Raw genomic sequence first — 18502 nt, 5'->3', positions numbered from 1 at the left:
ATTTGTGTTCAAGTTTCGAATTTTTTAGCTGAAATAATAAATATATAAATGAAAATTCTGTGTTTTTTTTTCTTTGATTCGGTGGTAAGGTTTAAGTTGTAAGTAGGTATAGATCAGTACAGGTTTAGGTAAGTGCTTATTAATTTATAAGGGATGGCTCAAACACGCGAACCACCTCGTTGAGCCGCTGAGTAGCGCCACTCGATCATTTGTGCCAGCGACTTTCATATGCTACAGCGGGATTAGTGTGGAAAATATAATTGATTCATGCGTTTATTCAGAAAGTTTATCCTTGAATAACTATGCAATCGAAAGAACGTCAAATTTGATTTAGATGGGGGCAACTGTAGGTATAATAAAAACTCAGATATACTTGAAAATACAACTTAAATATATTAAAATAAATCTCTATACTGCATTTTCACCAGCAATTCGTAAAACAACGGGTACACTTGTACAAGGTAAAACTGCCAGTTCTGTAACCACTGCAGTCACCAAGTCTGGAGGCGTAACATCATACAAAAGATTTAGAATATTCAATTTAGGATTCTCTGTCTGATTCCTCAAAGGGCTGGGAGTACTTGAGGTGTCAATCGATAGAAGACGCTCTGGGTCTCCTAAATATGAATCGGGGATAAATTTGAATGTCACAATAGTGTAGTTACAGGTACTAACCAATTTCATTGTATACAAATGAGTCTGTTTGGACACGTTCGCTAAATTTATACGTTTCACAACACACTAGTACGGGTTTATTGTATGCTTGAGCAACTAATGCTACTTGGGCAGTACCTATCCTAGACATAACACTACCATTTGCCAATAACGCGTGAGCTCCAAGGAGAACTTTAGTGGAGTGTCTCATTGCCCAACTAAGGCCATTTATAAGCACGTAGCTGCATTTAATACCGGCACTAACCAGTCTCCTTAGCATTTCTCGACCCTCTAATAACGGCCGACTGTCTACTATAATTACTGAAAACTTTTTTTTATAGTCATTTGCTAATAGCAAAATGTTTCTAATTAGTGATGAACTAAAAGGAAAAAAATGTTTGAATTGCTTTTAGACAAAAATTAAGAAAAATCACTCCTTACCATCCATAAGTTAAAATAACGTCTCCATTCACAATTTTTGTATTCACTTTCAAGCAAATAGCATCCCAAGCCTTCTTAATGTCATTGTTAATATAAGTATCGATAGATTCAAGTAAAGTTGCCCTTTTCTGATTGTCTGATAAGGAGGTGTCAATGCTCCTAAGTTGGAGCTTGAACGCTCTTAAGGCGTTTGTCATGGACACTGCCATTGGTCTGCAACCCTAAGGATTTATCATTTTTGATAACAATACCACTATTTTTTGCAGAGAATTATGCCTATTGAATAATCATCGCAGAGAGTCCTAAGAAATAACCCTTTTAATGATAGTCATACACCAGTTCTTTATAAGCAAAGATAGTGCTATCAAAAATATTTTTCTGAATACTATTGTGTTGGTGCCCCCATGGCAACTAAGGATTATTATGTAACAAGGGATTTTTACTTTGGACCAATCTTAATGTATATATGTATATGACTATTAGCTATCACAGTACTTGGCCTTAAACGATCCTTGACAAGGCAAAAGCCTCCATAAAACCATGATTTTTGAACAAAATTGGTTATTCATATTGTTTTCTGAGCTGATAACTTCAAGAATTTCAGCATTTGAATGTAGTAATTAATAATAACGCTGGAGTAAATTCAATTGAAGTATCTGTATAAGTATGCTCTGAACTGTTTTTCTATCTTAAATTAAAAGAATGTTGTCAACTCACTTGCAAATAGTTAGTGCAGGTTCCCAAAACTGCTTCAACATATCTACAAAATTCCTGTTTAGGGGGGATTTGAATTTCGCTAATGAGCCCCTTAACTGCTGCTAAAAGAGCTAAAGACCTGGCATTTGAGCCTAATATTACTTTCTCAGAATACTGCACACCCAATTTGACAAACACAGGAGGAATACCCTTGAAATTCACAGCCCTTAACTGCAACTCTGAATTGGGTTTCACATATAAATGCCTCACTAATTGAACTTGTTTTAAATTAGGTTTATTTACATTATGTGGCTTTTTTAATGTTTTTTTTTCAACCTCTATTGAAGTTTTAATAATGGGTTTAGCTGGAGTAAGTTTGGGGCTTTCTTGAGGTTGAGATTGTTTGTTTACCGTGGGCTTAATGGTGCTCAAAGCTTTAGCTTGCCGTTGGGCTTCTTGTTGCAGACGCCTCTTCTCTCTCAATTCAGCTTTACTCACAGTTCCATCAACATCTGGGGCTTTTGCCTTCAACCCTTCAGCAAGCTTTTTTTCCCACTCAAGCTTTCGAAGTTGCTTTTCAGTAAGTTTATTGCTTTCTTCATTTGAAGAAGGCTTGTCCTGTTTGTTAGTCAGGTTCTTTTTACTTTTTTTTCCTTTGGGAAGAACAGAGCTGCTTGCTAAGATTGCATCAGCTTTTTCTGAAATGTGGACTTGAATATGTAGTCCAAGAGGACCAATATATCTTACCTTCAGCTGAGTGGTTCATGATAAAAAGGAGTTATTATGTAAATTAAAAGGTTCTTGAATCTATTGTTCCACTTTTACGTAAATAATAAAATAAAATAATTTAAAATGAAAAATCACCGATTACAAGAATCATCCGCATTCACAACCGCAAACGTGCTTAGATTACTATTACTCAAGGTTTCTGGAAATAGTTGAACTTCGTTTAAAGCGCTACGGAACATTAATCGACTGTTGATAAATTCTGAACGCGAACTTGAAACACTTTTATTGATACGTCTAAATGACATTTCTCATAACCTTAAAAAAGTAACAAATTAAAATAAAGACAAAAGCCTCAAAGTTTTTGACCAGTCATTGAAAATGGAAGCGATGGACGTAGCTGTGCCTGAAAAGGTAAGTATTTCTTTCACTTAAACAATAATTAGCTATTGTCCATTAATCCATTAAACTGAAAAAAACTGAAAACACCTTTTCAAGGACGAGGGAAGCCCCTCGGATACCACTAAACAGTCTCTTCAGGACCTGGACACTGAAGACCTCTACACCAAATACAAGAAATTGCAGCAGATGCTTGAATTTCTTGAGGTCCAGGAAGAATACATTAAAGACGAACAAAGGAACCTGAAAAAAGAGTATCTCCATGCTCAAGAAGAGGTCAAAAGGATTCAGTCTGTTCCTTTGGTAATTGGCCAGTTTTTGGAGGCTGTCGATCAAAATACTGGTATTGTGGGGTCGACCACTGGCTCCAATTACTATGTGCGGATTCTGTCCACTATTGACCGAGAATTGCTAAAACCTAGTGCCAGTGTGGCCTTGCACAAGCACAGCAATGCATTAGTTGATGTTCTTCCTCCAGAAGCTGATTCATCAATTAGTATGTTGCAAGCTGATGAAAAGCCTGATGTTAGCTACAGTGATATTGGTAAGTGCCTCAAGTCAATTCCATGTTTAATCTAAATGAGTTATGTATAATTTTGAAAATGATTTAGGTGAACAAATGAGAATTTTCGACATCTATATCTAAGGTATCTTATGAGATCCATAAAGAAGAATTGACTTTATCAGTTCAGAACAGATTGTAAAGTTAACATATGAAGTAATTTATATTCATATTTCAATTTCAGGTGGGATGGACATGCAAAAACAGGAAATACGAGAGGCTGTTGAGTTGCCTCTGACTCATTTTGAGTTGTATAAGCAAATTGGTATTGATCCCCCTAGAGGTGTCTTAATGTATGGTCCTCCTGGTTGTGGTAAAACTATGCTGGCTAAAGCTGTGGCTCATCATACAACTGGTTTGTATATATAATGTGTTAACCTAAATCCACAGTATAAATATAAGGTGTTTGGGACAAAATAAGAATTAAAGTTCATATACAAGGATTATTTCTTCTATCCAAACTTTTTTCTTGCTTTGATCTAAGGAACACCCTTTTAAATTTGCATTGGATTTGGGCTATTTATATAATTGTTTATTTACAGCTGCATTCATTAGAGTAGTAGGCTCTGAGTTTGTCCAAAAGTACTTAGGTGAAGGGCCCAGAATGGTGCGTGACGTATTTAGGCTTGCCAAGGAAAATTCTCCTGCCATTATTTTCATTGATGAAATTGATGCAATCGCCACCAAGCGTTTCGATGCTCAAACTGGAGCCGATCGTGAAGTGCAGAGAATTCTATTGGAGCTGCTTAATCAAATGGATGGTTTTGATCAAACTACTAATGTTAAGGTCATAATGGCAACTAACAGAGCCGACACGTTGGATCCTGCTTTGTTGCGTCCCGGTCGTTTGGACAGAAAAATCGAATTCCCATTACCCGATAGGAGGCAGAAAAGATTAATCTTTAGTACTATCACTTCAAAAATGAATTTGTCTGAGGAGGTATGTTTGGAAAAGACTCATAAGTTTATGTATGGAGTGGTTTTTTTCAATAGGTTGATCTCGAAGATTACGTGGCAAGGCCAGATAAGATTTCTGGAGCAGACATAAACGCTATTTGCCAGGAAGCGGGAATGCATGCGGTCCGAGAAAATCGTTATATTGTGTTACCAAAAGATTTTGAGAAGGGCTATAAGAACAACATCAAAAAGGACGAAAGCGAACACGAATTTTACAAATAATTATCATGTTTGAAGTGCTCTTTAAGTATTTGAATATATTATTAATGCTTTTTTAACTGCGACGAATTGTTTATAATAGATGGATTTCATAAGGGAATTATCAGCATTAAATCATAAAAAATATATATATTTGTAATGTCATATAATATTCGTCGAGATACATCCACAAAAAAGAAATAAAACTTTGTAAGTGTTCGCCCTAAGGAAAAGACGAGAAAAAATAGAACGTTAACTAGTTAATGAAAGTGTAATTATGTACAATGTAAAAGCATGTACAATTCTATCAACCTAACACGCTACATTTCCAAGCGGATTTGACGATAAAAGGTGAAATGAGAAAATGTCGAGACAGTTAATACAAATTAAGACATTTGCACTACTTGACATTCGGGTGCTTTAATCAATGTATTGCCTGTGTTTACAGGATGTACATTGACACAATAAATAAAATACACATATCCCGCAAACTACGTAAGGTGACCCGGCAAGTCCACACAATTGCTGTTTCCTATTTATCTCTAATATTCAAATCCTAAATGTTTTTTTCTGTAACCAAAACATGCCCACCACACAAATTAACTTGATGTAATTATTTCACAGGGAATCCGTCAGGGTCTGGCGCCACGTTGCGTGGAACGGAATTTTTAAAATCTTCACTCGGGTCTTAGGCAAACTGTTCAAAAGCAACTTTTGTAGGTTGGGAAGCGGCAAGATTTCCACTTGGGCGGGAATGTTGGCCGCTTGAATTTGATTGCCATTGGACAAATCAGGGACGGGCTTCAAAACGGGGATGCAATCTCCGTTTCCACTCGTTCTCTTCGTTTTGTTGGTCGTGTCTTCGCATTGATCGATGAATAGTTCTGTGACTCTTAGAAGTTCGAGAGTTACGCCCCAGACAAAATTACTGAGACTTCCTAATAAGGAAGAACAGTATGTATACAACTTGTAAAGCTGCGTATTATAGAGAAAAAAATATTTGTATGATGTATGTAATTAAAAAGCAACTAACTAAAAATGATAACTCCAAAACGATGATAGTTTTAAATCTTTACCTTCTAATCTCAGAACTCCAGCTAAAACCATATTATTGGTGGTAGCACTCTGAGATATATAAGTGGGAATAATCATCAGCTTCTTGATGTTTTTACATGCACCTAGAGCCCTATCGAAACCCATTTTAACGTCAAAATTAACCAGCTCCAATTGCTCCAAACAATTCATGTTTTTCACAGACTCCAATATTTCAAATGTGTGACAAGTGCCCTGACCCTAAACAGAGAATTTAAACAAAAAATTACACACAAGATTAGAATTTGTTTACCTTTTCCAATCGCAATTTCTCGAGTTTATCAAGCTTCTGCAAAATGTCTTCGCCGAAATTTTTGGGGAAATCGTAGCATTCACCCAAATCCAGAGACACCAAATTGGTAAGTTCGCCGATTACGTTAAGATTCAACGTGTGTAAATCTATGACCGAAGTCAGAGAAAGAATTTTCAATGTTTTCAATTCCTTCAGTGAATCTATTGAACTGATTTTGAGCCCTGACGTTGATTTTAGTCTTAGCTCGCTTATACAAGATAGTGATTTGAAGGAATCTAGATTCAACGAGTCGCATTTTATCGTTACGGCGTTGATTACTTCCAAATTAGAGTTGGAGATGGCTAATTGTTCAACAACAGAGGCAGGACATCTATTTAAATAATAAAAAAAGGGTAATATACTAGGTCATTTGCGACAGAGTAGATGCGTGTAGAGGACTTCAAAACATTTTCTTTCAGCACTGTAGACGTTAGAAAAAAATTCATATGTAAAATCAATTCTTTTAAGGTTCTCTACACGCACGTGTGCTGTGTACGTTTTGCTGTTACTCTGCATATTACAAAGTTTAATGTTAACTGTAGTCAAAAACAATCTTAACTAGCGGATCCTACGATTTTTCCATGATAAACTTTCAACTTTGCTTTCATTTCATTATGTGGTATTACAGATATTTTAATAACTCCTGTCTAATCGGTTTTAATGTGTTTATTTGTGAATTTTGGACTCGCCAATTACGAACACTTTCGACTATGCATTACCTGCAAAACTCGATTTTCTGTAAACTTTCCACCTTTGCGATTGCTTTCGAGAAATCGGGCCATATATCATCCCCGTTACTGGGTAACAGCATTTTCCTCAAATCTAAGTGCACCGTGCCCTGTTTCTTTAAAGCATTGGCCAATCCCTCGAAACTGTGCACTTGAGAATTCTTCATCCGCACGGTCTTCCATAATTTCGGATCATTTGCCGTATTTCTCCACATGTGACATACACAGCCGGCTCTCAGAAGATCCTGCACTTTCAAATACTGGAAAGCGTGCAACAACGAACTGAACATTAAGGCAGAATCTCTCAATAAGCACGCTTTCACATCGATTTTTTCTTCAATACTCCCGTGGCGGCTCTCATGGGCCATCAGGTTCTTCAATTTCAGGTTTCGTTTCACTTCTTTAGGCTGGGCCTCAACTGGAGGATTGGACTGCTGGGCAGCCCTGCAAATTTTTAATTGTAGTATTGAAAAATGTCAGGGTTACATGAGATTGGCTACTACTAGATGATGGAGACAATATAATTATGTCACCACTTTCAGGCTTATCTGTGTGATAAAACTTTGGCATACATAACTATGAAGGATTAAGTGGTGGGTGACGGTGAGTTACGACGCTTATTAAAAAAAAAAAAAAAAAAACTAAAAGCACAATGAATGGAGTTTAGTGCGGGACACGTTAATGTATGCCAAAATTTCGTAAAGCCCGTTTAAAACTTTCTAGTAGGAACCTGATAATCAAAACAACTTAAAATTTTCCGAATAAACCTGTAAAAAGAATAAATAAACTAAATTATACAGTATTGGACTAGATTACGCAGATTGGAGGTTAGGACGGGAGGATTTTCGAAAGCGACAAAAAGCCTGAAAACGGAAACAAAATTATAGTGTATCATCAGATTCTTTATTGGACCTTCGCAGGAAATCAGAAACTCACTCGTTTCTATTTTCACCTTCGTGAACGTCGTCACAATCCATGGGGTCTTCACCCATTTTTTTATCATTGTCATCTACAGTCTTAGCTGGCCCTAAACTAGCTGAAATATGGGGAAGTTCCGTAGGCTGAAGAACATTGGGCGTAACGGAATTCTCGGATCGTAAAAAGGATCTCCCAGAGGATACCGACATGACATTATGCTTCGGAATAACCAAGAACTTCCTCCCTCCAATGTATTCGATGTTCTGCGGCTTTGGAGCCTCGGCGGGTTCCTCACTATTAACAATTTTCGAGTTGTGCGGCAACCAGGAAGTCACGGAACCCACCAAAGATTTGCAGCCTTCTGATGGTTGTTGTATTGGTGGCCCTTCGACCGTTTTGTTCACTTTTACTAGCGGAGGGGGAGCGGGAATCGATTGCAAATTTGGTGGGTCGGAGGAGTCGGTTCTCGGAATACGTTGAAGTTTCGGCAAAGTGGTGCTTGCAGTAGTTGTCACGGTCTTTAAAGTGTTTATTGGTGTGAGAGGTGGGGGCGAGACTAAAGGGGTAGTTGAGGTTGTTGCTGGTTCTTCTTCACGGCAGTCCTAATTAATGAGAATTAATCACATAATCTTTAAATATTTTAATGAAATAAAATTAAAATTGTAGAAAAATATAAAAGCTTATAAAAATGTTGTAAACCTAGCCTACAATTTTAATCGAACAATCTCAATATTTCCTATCAATCAACATATTTTGCAATCTCCAGGCTATTATAAGCAAGTCCTAACACTCGTCAATCTTCAACAATTTGTGTGAAATATTCAAGTCTAAAATTTTAATATTTCACTACCGCACGCTTTGATATAGAAACAAACACCATTCACTATATTAACTCTTTGATCTATCTCATATTTTAAAACAAATATTGGACAATCCTACTTATGGGGAATATCCGGAATACATTGAAGGGAAGATTTATTTTCTTCGAGAAATAGTAGGCACACTTTCACACCTGCAGAAAGTGATTTTGCAATCACTTTGTCCCAAAATGAGCAAGTTTATCCATTTATCCCATATGTTGACTTTGACTTACATACATTTTAAAACAAAATTTTATTGTTTTTTTCGTGTCTTCAATCAACTGCTTTATTTTGTAACCATTTATACCTAATTTGTTTTTTATCTATCTGTGTGTGTATATATGCAATCAGCAAAAATCGTTCAAATATTTTCTTTTTTATATTCAACTCCAATTAGAAAGTACAAATTTTCTTTATCAGTGCCAAAGTTTCAGTAGTTTAATTGGTCAGTTATCGGGACTTTGATTTGAGGTTACTTATATAGGGTGGTTTAATTTTTTGCAATGTACTGCAAACTAATTTCCATAGAAATGTTAAAATAGAGCCTAGTATCAGTTAAATTCGTGATTTCTATGGACACTAGCAAGTAATTCAAGTTGACATTCAAGTTGAAACTTGACATTAAAATCAACTTACCTTACAGATGTAGGAAAGGCCCATACCAGGGCTCACTCCGACACACTGGTGGTGGTACAAGCACAAACACATTCTACACTGCAGAGTCGGAATAATTCCTTGAACCCCTTCGCAGTTCATCGAACATGGTTTGCTAGAAGTGTTCAATTACATCATGATTCTAAGGGAATTTGTAGGATTAAGGACACTGAGATTTCGCTTATTTTTCAGTTGTAATGTTGGAGAAAAAGGGGGATTTAAGGGTGCGACAGATTGGCTCGGATTAGGTAGTACTGCGTAATCTGCATATCCAATACAACTGCTCTTTGTACGACTTTTAATGATAATACTAGATGAAGGGATATAAAGGTACTTACTTGGTTTTTCTTGGACTGGACCTTGAAGGTTGAGAAGGGGAAGGTTTAGCTTCACTTACTTCCTCTGATTTTTTGGATAATCTCATTTTTTTGGATGAAAGATTCTTTTTTCTCTCCATCTGCAAATCAATAGAAAAACGCAATTAATATTACTGCAATGCAACAATTCATTTAAAATGGAGCTGACAAACGTCAGATTACATTAAGGTGCAAATAAAACCTGCAAATAACTCACCTTTGAATCAACAGTAGCAGGGCTCTCTCTTGCCTCCTCTTTTTTCTTCTTAACTACAGGAGAAGGTTCGGGGGTGTTCGCCGAAGCTCTCTTCTTGCCTTTACCGGGAGTAATCAATTTAGGCATATCCACAGATTTCCCGGTTTCTGCAGTTGCCGTGTTTTTAAGACTTTCCACCTAAATCAACTCCTTAGACATCTCCAAATTTCTTAAATCAAGTACAGACCTTCTTGTTTTTTTTAATGTCAGCTTGTTTTGGAGTTGGGCTATCTCTGCCCACACTTTGACTCTGGGGAATTTTGGCTTCCCTCTCAATTTCCTTCTCTGGGTCATTGACACCCAAGAGATCTTTGGTATATGAAAAATTGTCAAGCGAGAGGTTTTTGTTGTCAAGATGATCCGCCAGCTCCCGGAATGAACGCACTTTTTGTCCAGTTGGAGTGTAATAATAAATATCACCCATTTTCTTGGTGGAAGTACTGGTAGAGCGCCATACTAGCTCACGTTTCCAACCATATTTAAAAGGCTTTAGATATTTTGGGTCCTATTAGAAATATTGTACAAAATTCTGAAATTGGCTGAAATCAAGACCTATATTACCTGTAAATCATCACGAGAAGTATTAGGCCCCCGACCCCTCTTTACAAAGGGTGCACTACTACTTGGTGTAACAACTACGGGAACCACGATTTCATCTACCTTACCCGTATTTTCTGGCACTAGTTTTGGGAGCACTCCACTTTTTCTATTGGGAGATAATATGATATCACTGTATCTTTTATTGGGAACCCGCGCCCTTTTACCTTTACCCATTTCATCTGTGGATGAAACAGATTTTAGAATGGATTCCTCTGAAAAAGAGAAAAATTCTGTCTAGGTTATGATAAAAAATAAGATGAGGGCAGAACACTAGCTGTACTAATACTGGGGAAACATTAATTATAAAAAATTTAGATAATAATATGGCGTGTTTGGAAAATTATATTTCTGCATTGTTCTTGCAGTAAATGGTGTATATACTTATGTGACAGGTATTGCCATGAATACAAAGTCACAATATTCCATTACATATAGAAGCCTTATAACGCAGTTTATGGTTGTAAGTTACTATCTTTCTTAAGGTGAAATAGATTTTTGGCATCAAATTATTTATTAAAACAACTTAATTTCTAAGCAAAAAAATTTAAATTGGTAGTACACAAATTAGGAAAGACTACTTTGAGAGCATAGTATTACCCCACTCTGTTTGCTGTCTGCATAACTACTCCTTTGGTTTTATTAACATTTGCAACTTATCCTAAAAGCAGCAGTGTGCGAACACAGATTTGAGGAGCTCCGAAAATGACATAAAGTAAATATAGTAATAAATATTTTATCAATATGTTTCTTAAAAGTTACAAAGATTATTGTATATAATTATGCCTAGACTGTATCAAATATCAACAATTATATCTATGCAAATTATTCTGTGAGTTTTCTAAGGGTACAGAACACATGTAAAAAATACCTATCCAGTTCCTAGAATAAACAGTTGATTCCTTAACCAAGTTATCTAAAATTATTTTCTGTCATATACAGGGTGTTTGAAGAAGTTGGTACAAAATTTAAGGAGGTGAAAGTAAGGCCAAAAATAGTAAAAAAGGACTTATAAACATTGATTCTGTGTATGTGGTAAGATTATTACCTACAATTTTCATTCTATTATCTTAATTAGAAAGAAAGTTATTTAAAAAAATATTCAAATGATAGGACCCCTTTGGAGGGCCATATCTCAGCAATGGTGCTCTGTAGGACCAGTATTTACGAAAACTTTTTTACTATTTTTGGCTCTGCTTTCACTTCTTTAAGTTTTGTATCAACTTTTCCAAACACCTTGTATATATTTTTTATACAGAGGTGAATATATAAGAGATAAGGAAAAATGCTTAAAATCAAAAACATCTAAATTAAATAAGAAATTCAAATTATGAGCAATGAACATTCAATGACCTACTTCAAAGGAACCTGGGTTCATAAAATAGAAGCCTGACTCCAGAAAAAAAAAATTACATTTTGTAAATTTCTACAGCTATGCAGATCATAAAGGATAATCTGTAACCTAAATTTGAACCTAACCTTCCCAAAACTAGGACATATGATCAAAAGTTTAATAAAGGTGGAAATTTGTAACACCCTGTACCTCGATGATGATGTGTTCCATATATTGCAAACAAGTATTAAATGAAACAAATCTGCCCTAATTTAAATGACCTCATATCTCTTCAAATAACCAAGATACCTATGCTTGAAATTGAAAAAGAGGCACCCTGTATGCAAATACTGCAATACTTGATATATAAATACTATTAGTCTGCTGATAAGAAAAAGTATAACTTTATAATCATATTTACCCAAATAAGCAAATAATTATTGTGTTATTCTTACCTCCTAAATCATCTCCTATTTGAACATTATTCTTAACAATGCCAACATTTTCCTTCTGTTCAGTAGTTTCATTTGTGGCCAGATCTGTACTCTCATTTTCCGAAGTATTAATACCTTCAGCCCGAGCATCTGCCTTCCTTTTAGTACCTCGTGTGCTGCGGAGACATTTTTCTCCGACATTCACCACTGCAGGTTTTTTGCTTAAACTAGGCTCTGCAGCTTTATTATAAGAAGTTTTTTCAGTTTCTGAAACATTTGCTGTTTGCTCTTGCTCCTCTGTACTGTTGTGATCCTCATTATTTTCTAACACTTCAGGCTGTGAAATGTTACCATTTTGCACTAAATTACTATTCGCTGAAGGCTCTGCAGCCGTGGCGTCAGTTGCTGCATCTATGTCCTTTTCAACTCCTGAATCTTTGGGAACTATTTCAGAACCTTCGTCCATTTGTGGCTTTTCGTTATCTTTGACTACGTTTTTCTTTTCCATGTTTTGATTAAAAATTAAGCACAGGTTACTAATAAAGCGACACCGTGAGAAATTACATTTCCCGGATTTTTCACTTTTGGGTCTGTTGCAGCGTGCACTACCATTCACCTAAGCGCGTTACTTCCCATGGTACCTTTTGGCTTACGATTCAATATACAGGAAAAGTAGTGATACTTCAATTAGTGCACTTGGGCACAATAATTTGGGAGATATTTATTTTGCTTAAATATTCGAATTATTTTGAAAATTAGGCAAAATATTCTTGAAAGTGAAAAATACAGCCATCAAAAAGATGCTTGACATTAGTCGTTTGTCTATGTAATAGTAGATTCCGCCGCTAGGAGTCATTGGAAATGAAAAAAAAAATGGCGTCGCATATGACAGCGCATGCACGTGAAGTAAAATATTGGCGGCGGTTTTAAAACTTAAAATTTGGGTCATAGAAATTTTCCCCTCTAGAAATAATAATGAAATATCAGTAATTCATATCTACACTATAAATCTAACCATAACTCTCATACATTTGACGTTTCCCGTTTTCTTCTTTAATGAAATAGTGAGTGATAACGTTAACCAATCAAAAGTCTATTTGTCTTTTAAATGTCATCTTAAGTTGCTAGATAGTGCTTTCTTTGTTGAATGTTACGGAGTATTCTATAGATAAACAAAGAGCCAAACTCGTGTCGGAGGCGAATTCAGATTTTATTCTTTAAGCTAACAGTGAGCATTTGCGTTACTACACCCTAGCAATCTTAAATCCTAAGTTAGGTTTTAAAAGGTCAATTACTGCAAATTCGAGTTGCATTTTCGACTCAAATATCTGAATCAATCAGAATCTAAACAGAACCAATCTCTTTCCAATGAAAACGATGACGTCAGAAAAGTAACTTGGTTTTAATTTTTTAGAGTCAGCTCAACGAGTTAATTTAAATGTTGGATTCTACTATGAGTTTAATCATGGATTTATAATTACTTCACATATTACACTCATCAAATCTCCTTACTGGCCCTATGCTATATTAGAGCGGTCATTGAAAAATTCTGCTAGGGCTATTGCTACTGTTCTGCTAATACGTTACTCTGACGCACAATATTATATCATTAAAACTTGTTCAACAAATCCTCTATGATCCAGAAATTTATGTCATTTTTTTTTATACATATGAGATTTAGATCTTTTTTAACCTAAATTTTATATGGACGTTTTGATGCCAGAAACATGTACATTCAGTCGATTTTGTACGTTGCCTCTTATATGATATTCTGTTACTAAACATCTTTGCATCATCCGCATGTGACACTGTCACTCCAGCCGTAGGTAGTTTTAATGAGTTTTAAAATAATTTTTATACTTTAAATTTGTATCAGTGTTACTTCTTTTATAAATTTTGAGCTTTCTGATCACATGATTCCACCTCACATCATTTTGTCGAGAATAATGGCGAACGTTGAATTAAAATAATTACTAATGGCAATATATCAAATGTTTTCTCAACTCTAATAATAAATAATATTCTGATCCTTCACTGATATAGGTTGTGATTTTTAGAGTTTTTCAAATGAATTTGATTGTGGTAAAACGAAACACAAAAATTGTACAAAAACAATAGGGATTATTTACAATACATCTTGGTATGTAAGCATAACAAGACGAGTGGATTAACAATAATTAATATACCTATAGTTATCATAAGTAATTGCACCACATACCAAAAAGAAACGAAGAAAACATTCAATTATCTGTAATAAATTACCTACCACTAAAGAAAGGTAGATATTTATAAAAGGAAATGTCTTATAAAGAATATATTATAAAAAAGATAATAATCAATGCCGCATCTTCTTCTTCAACATTGCTTTTCGCCTTTTCTCTTCTTCTTCTTTCTTCATATCCTCCAAATCCTCCATAATACCTGGAAACAATAAAAAAATTAGCATAAAAAAAACGATGCTGTTTCAAGATTGCTTACCTATTTTGGTGCTTATCACCTCCTCTTTCATTTGTTGCGCAAAACTAGTTTCCATATTATCCACATCATCATACCTATCTTGATATCGGGACTTGTCATAGCCGAAGATCTCTTTGATGTATTTAGAATAATCGCCTTCTTCTGGGTCGTCGTCGATGAAATCGTCCATCTCTGAATCATATTCTTCGTCGTCGTCGTCCAAAATACGACCTAAAGCACAAGGTTTATTTAAATTTTATAAAATAATAGGAACAGAGAAAGGTTTTTTAAAGTTAAAGACGTTTTTGCTGTTTGTACCTCTGTTAATTGGTAGTGGTTTCCTTTTGACTTCTCGAACATCTCGCGGGGGAAATTGTTTAGGTTGCAATTGTTTGGGTTTGCCCTGAAAAACATGATAAAAAACTGGTTAAAAAAGGCAGCCAGATTAACACGTAATATTTTACCTTGGGCATCAGATCTCTTGATGGGAATTCCTTTGGCTTATCACCAAATTGTAATTTACTGCTTTTCAATATTTCACTTTTCTTTGCTGGTAGTGTCTCTTTTCGAGCGCCATTCTCGGATCGAACTGCGCCATTCAAATCACTTTTGGTAATTTTTCGAATGTCATCTTTTTTACTTGTGACATTATTTGTATTTTTATTGAAACTTGGTCGGGAACTACAATCTCTGACGCTGTTATTATTATTACGCTCACTAGTTTTATCTTGTTTTTTCAGGGGTATCGACCCAGAGTTCGGTTGTTTTAAGACACTCTTCTCAATGTGGTTATTATTACTAACTTTTTCTGTGGAATTTGATTTGGTCAACTGTCGTTCTAGGATATTGGTTTCGGTCTTCCCAGGGGGTTGTAATCTTTCCTTATCCCGCTTTTCCCGCCTCTCCCGGAACTCCTTTTCACGTTCCAATTCCTTCTTCTGCTTCTTTGTGTACAATTTTTCTTCTTCCTGAGGTTTAACTTCAATGACTATGGGTTCATGTTGTTTTTGAGCGGCGATTTTTAAAATCTCAGTGAAACTCATGGGTGGAGAGGCAGGTTTTTGCTTTGGTTTTGACTTGACCATGTCCCCTTCCTTCCTGTTTCCCTGTTTCACATTGATCTCAGACTCTTTCTCTTCCATTTCTTCATCAACCTCTTGACCATCTTCAAGTTTGCTCTTCCTTTTTCGTTTGCGGGGTAACATGGCATCTTGCTTTTCTTTTTCCAATGCGGCTTTCACTCTATCTTTGGTGTTACTCAAATTTGTGCTAACCTAGTGAACAAGAAAATGAACTCTTCAGTAAGTAGGTGCTTCAACAATATGAAAAGTATATTTTGGTTCAACTGGATAAAAAATTTATTTTTTGTGAGAAATGATTTAATATTGAAATTTTTGGCATTATACACTGAAGTACAATGAATACTTCATTAACTCAGAACTAAATTGTTTAAAATTTGATTTATTCAATTCTATGCTTTATTTTCTGGTTATTTGTACTCAATTAGTAAAATAACCTCACCACAAATTTCCGTTTTGAAATTTTTACTTCATTTTTAGCATTTTGCTCATTGTTATGAGTAAAATGCTAAAAATGTGAAAATAAAAGTATATGACTTGCCTTCTTCTTAAACATTTTGAATTTGGGTTCCTCAGGTAATTGACTGTATTTTTGCATCATTTTCTCATAGAGGGCGGAGGCCTCTTGTGAGACATAGCCATAATCATCCTCATCAGGCTGGTCAGGACCCGCCATGGTCAACGCCGTATGAGTTTTATCTACAGCATCTTCAATCACTGATTGATTGGCCGATTTGGTTCGTTTTAGCATAACATTTACTCTACGTGTTGCCTTCTTATCCTAAAGTTTCCAGACTTCATTAATAAAAAAAATCTTGTCTTATATAAGTTTAGGTTTATATGGTGAAGTGTTCCTAATTTAGGAAACATTATCTATGGGTAGTTTATCCAACTCCTCAATTTCTAATTATTCCTGGTAATGAATAATCTTATGAAAACCACCTTACAAGTTAAGAATAAGAATTTTAACTTAACAATTAGAATTAGGTATTAAGAAATTGAATAAACCTGGCTAAACATCCTATAGTCACTTCGGAAAGAATGATCATATATGAATTCTCCTATTACATATTTTAGCTTTGAGGAGCAGAACCTAAATGATTAGTTGACATTATAGGTATTAGTCTATAAGAGTTTTTTGAAAGTACTAAAAGCTCAACTAAAATACAATCTATAAATTTCTAACTTATCTCTAAATCAATATATTTTATCATTTACCTGTGATCGAAGAGCAAGAAGTTCCTCCTTTTTCCTTTGTTCTTGGGCCAGCTTCTTTCTTTCCTCCTCCTCTTTCTTTGCAAGGAATTTTTTTATATTGTCAGAAAGGTTTTTGGTCTCTTTTTTTACTTTTTTGGGTGGCTCATATTTAGTGCTATAATACCTACCCTGAAAAGGATATAAAATATGATGAAACAAAATAACTGAGCTTGATGAGAATTTACTAAAATAAATAAGCAATTTAAGGTATTTTGGAGATAATAAACTTTATAAATTGAATAAGTATGTAATAATTTGGATATCTGGTTCTTTATTAATGAATTTCAGATAGAAAAAACTATTTTATAATAAATCTTTATTTACAAACTTGTGGAGAGTAGCATTTAATACTCTAATTTAAATGTGGTAAATAGTATATTGCTGCATCATATACAGTAATAGTACTGATTATCATTAGTTAATGTGACTGGTAATGAATTAATTTAATTTCTTTAGTTGAAAATCAGTGAATAGAGATCAATCTCTATCTAACCCAGATAGCGATTTCCAAAAAAATCCTCTTACATTTATAAATAAGGCAAACAGTGATATTGTAGACTTGCAGACTTCGCGGGAGAAATTTTAATTTGTATATGTAAAAGATAGAACAGGCTTTAAGCTTGCTTTTAAAATACCCATCATTTATCTAGTAGGACACAATTAATTTGGTTTTGTGCCACTGAACCTGATTGTTCTAGATAATTATCTGCAGGTCAGTTTGATAAAACTGAAAGCAATAACTACAAGGTTATAATGGGGCTTTTTACATCCACCTGCAACATCGCTTTTTACTTCCCCAAAGGGGGTAAGGTAAACGTGGTCTAGAAAATCACTTACCCCCACACTTTGTTCATTTTTCTTGGCCTTGTGCAGTAACTGGCAAAAATCCATTATTGTTGCCTGCCTTTTTAGACTTAATAAGCTGGTTTTTCATTAGACCTGTAGTCAAAATGTCTGACTAGCTCTTGCCTAATCTAAAAACAGACTATCTAAATAGACATCAAAATTTAAAACATCTGTAGACTGACACAACGAGCATGAAGATAGACTGGAACTAAAATATAAAATGTTTGTTTTGACATGTGACATATGTAACTGCGCATGCGCCTTCCCAAGATTTGTTCGGTATCTTTATCCGCAATGTTGGTTATTATGGCTCAGAGTAGTTGCACTATGTTACGTAGTGTTCCGTGTTTCAATAATTAGGATTCAGCTACATGAATTTTATGACTCTTTTACGAGCTGCCAATAAGATCTCTGTTACCTTAAGTTAAGAAATTGTACATTATAGTAAATTTGGGCAATTTAAATGCTTAAAAATAAAAAAGTTTTCAAATTGGCAGTGTTGCCAATATTTTGAGCAACATCGAAGAGAGACGCTATATAAAAATATTTCATAAAAACAGCTTAACCGCTGTCTCAGAGTATTCTTTATCAATGTTGTCATATTTCTGCTATTACATTAAGTTTCGGGGGATGAAATAAAATTTTCATTTTGCTATTGCTGTCATATTCTATGCAGAATAAACAATTGATAATCAATCTTCGCCAAAGCT

At 35.0% G+C, this 18502-nt stretch overlaps 5 protein-coding genes across 7 annotated transcripts in view; 1 reads left to right on the top strand and 4 right to left on the bottom strand.

The window, feature by feature from the left end:
• Atox1 (Antioxidant 1 copper chaperone) overlaps positions 1-17098 on the bottom strand; it is a 33096-nt gene extending 15998 nt beyond the window's left edge. Inside the window, exon 1 of the mRNA XM_066396340.1 lies at positions 17094-17098. Coding sequence (XP_066252437.1) covers positions 17094-17095 — 2 coding nt within the window. The 5' untranslated portion in view covers positions 17096-17098. The remainder of the gene's footprint in view (positions 1-17093) is intronic.
• On the bottom strand, positions 371-2698 carry eIF2Bdelta (eukaryotic translation initiation factor 2B subunit delta). Its single transcript, XM_066396493.1, has 5 exons — positions 2539-2698; positions 1813-2489; positions 1096-1316; positions 676-1034; positions 371-617 (listed from the first exon to the last, which is right to left on the bottom strand). The coding sequence occupies exons 1-5, from the start codon at positions 2555-2557 to the stop codon at positions 409-411; spliced, it is 1485 nt and encodes a 494-aa protein (XP_066252590.1). The 5' UTR covers positions 2558-2698; the 3' UTR covers positions 371-408.
• Positions 2819-4782, top strand: Rpt3 (26S proteasome regulatory subunit Rpt3). Its single transcript, XM_066396712.1, has 5 exons — positions 2819-2931; positions 3016-3460; positions 3663-3833; positions 4021-4418; positions 4472-4782. Exons 1-5 carry the CDS (start codon positions 2899-2901, stop codon positions 4655-4657), a joined length of 1233 nt encoding a protein of 410 aa, XP_066252809.1. The 5' UTR covers positions 2819-2898; the 3' UTR covers positions 4658-4782.
• Positions 4764-12992, bottom strand: LOC136413268 (microtubule-associated protein 1B). Of its 3 annotated transcripts, none has more exons than XM_066396708.1 (11): positions 12175-12992; positions 10351-10601; positions 9977-10294; positions 9751-9927; positions 9516-9634; positions 9160-9292; positions 7682-8265; positions 6737-7189; positions 5979-6348; positions 5710-5926; positions 4764-5571 (listed from the first exon to the last, which is right to left on the bottom strand). In XM_066396708.1, exons 1-11 carry the CDS (start codon positions 12659-12661, stop codon positions 5252-5254), a joined length of 3429 nt encoding a protein of 1142 aa, XP_066252805.1. In that variant the 5' UTR covers positions 12662-12992; the 3' UTR covers positions 4764-5251. The 3 variants fall into 3 exon arrangements, with proteins under 3 accessions (XP_066252805.1, XP_066252807.1, XP_066252808.1); XM_066396710.1 differs by having other exon boundaries at positions 10351-10568; XM_066396711.1 differs by lacking the exons at positions 7682-8265; positions 9160-9292 and having other exon boundaries at positions 12175-12990.
• Positions 14255-17964, bottom strand: LOC136413011 (protein SPT2 homolog). The gene is made up of 7 exons (XM_066396324.1): positions 17784-17964; positions 16908-17075; positions 16231-16470; positions 15075-15884; positions 14929-15013; positions 14632-14841; positions 14255-14574 (listed from the first exon to the last, which is right to left on the bottom strand). The coding sequence occupies exons 1-7, from the start codon at positions 17835-17837 to the stop codon at positions 14489-14491; spliced, it is 1653 nt and encodes a 550-aa protein (XP_066252421.1). The 5' UTR covers positions 17838-17964; the 3' UTR covers positions 14255-14488.
• Positions 17965-18502: the final 538 nt, after the last annotated feature.

Source organism: Euwallacea similis, chromosome 13, assembly GCF_039881205.1.
Source record: "Euwallacea similis isolate ESF13 chromosome 13, ESF131.1, whole genome shotgun sequence".
Classification (NCBI taxonomy): Eukaryota; Metazoa; Arthropoda; class Insecta; order Coleoptera; family Curculionidae; genus Euwallacea; species Euwallacea similis.
Note: the sequence above shows the minus strand (reverse complement) of the source record. Positions and strands in the feature narration are given on the sequence as shown.

What these genes read in the sequence shown, in the direction of transcription:
- eIF2Bdelta (XM_066396493.1), bottom strand. An exon ending in GTTATTTTAACTTATGGATG is followed by an intron (nt 1,035 to 1,095) that starts GTAAGGAGTGAT and finishes TTTTCCTTTTAG; the next exon opens with TTCATCACTAATTAGAAACA. An exon ending in ATTTGTATACAATGAAATTG is followed by an intron (nt 618 to 675) that starts GTTAGTACCTGT and finishes ATTCATATTTAG; the next exon opens with GAGACCCAGAGCGTCTTCTA.
- LOC136413268 (XM_066396708.1), bottom strand. Translation starts at nt 12,661, where the DNA reads ATGGAAAAGAAAAACGTAGTCAAAGATAACGAAAAGCCACAAATGGAC. An exon ending in AATAGGAGATGATTTAGGAG is followed by an intron (nt 10,602 to 12,174) that starts GTAAGAATAACA and finishes TCTCTTTTTCAG; the next exon opens with AGGAATCCATTCTAAAATCT. An exon ending in GCCTTTCCTACATCTGTAAG is followed by an intron (nt 8,266 to 9,159) that starts GTAAGTTGATTT and finishes CTCATTAATTAG; the next exon opens with GACTGCCGTGAAGAAGAACC.
- Rpt3 (XM_066396712.1), top strand. Translation starts at nt 2,899, where the DNA reads ATGGAAGCGATGGACGTAGCTGTGCCTGAAAAG. An exon ending in TGTGGCTCATCATACAACTG is followed by an intron (nt 3,834 to 4,020) that starts GTTTGTATATAT and finishes GTTTATTTACAG; the next exon opens with CTGCATTCATTAGAGTAGTA. An exon ending in AAATGAATTTGTCTGAGGAG is followed by an intron (nt 4,419 to 4,471) that starts GTATGTTTGGAA and finishes TTTTTTCAATAG; the next exon opens with GTTGATCTCGAAGATTACGT.
- LOC136413011 (XM_066396324.1), bottom strand. Translation starts at nt 17,837, where the DNA reads ATGGATTTTTGCCAGTTACTGCACAAGGCCAAGAAAAATGAACAAAGT. An exon ending in AAAATGAACAAAGTGTGGGG is followed by an intron (nt 17,076 to 17,783) that starts GTAAGTGATTTT and finishes TATCCTTTTCAG; the next exon opens with GGTAGGTATTATAGCACTAA. An exon ending in ACCACTACCAATTAACAGAG is followed by an intron (nt 14,842 to 14,928) that starts GTACAAACAGCA and finishes CTTGTGCTTTAG; the next exon opens with GTCGTATTTTGGACGACGAC.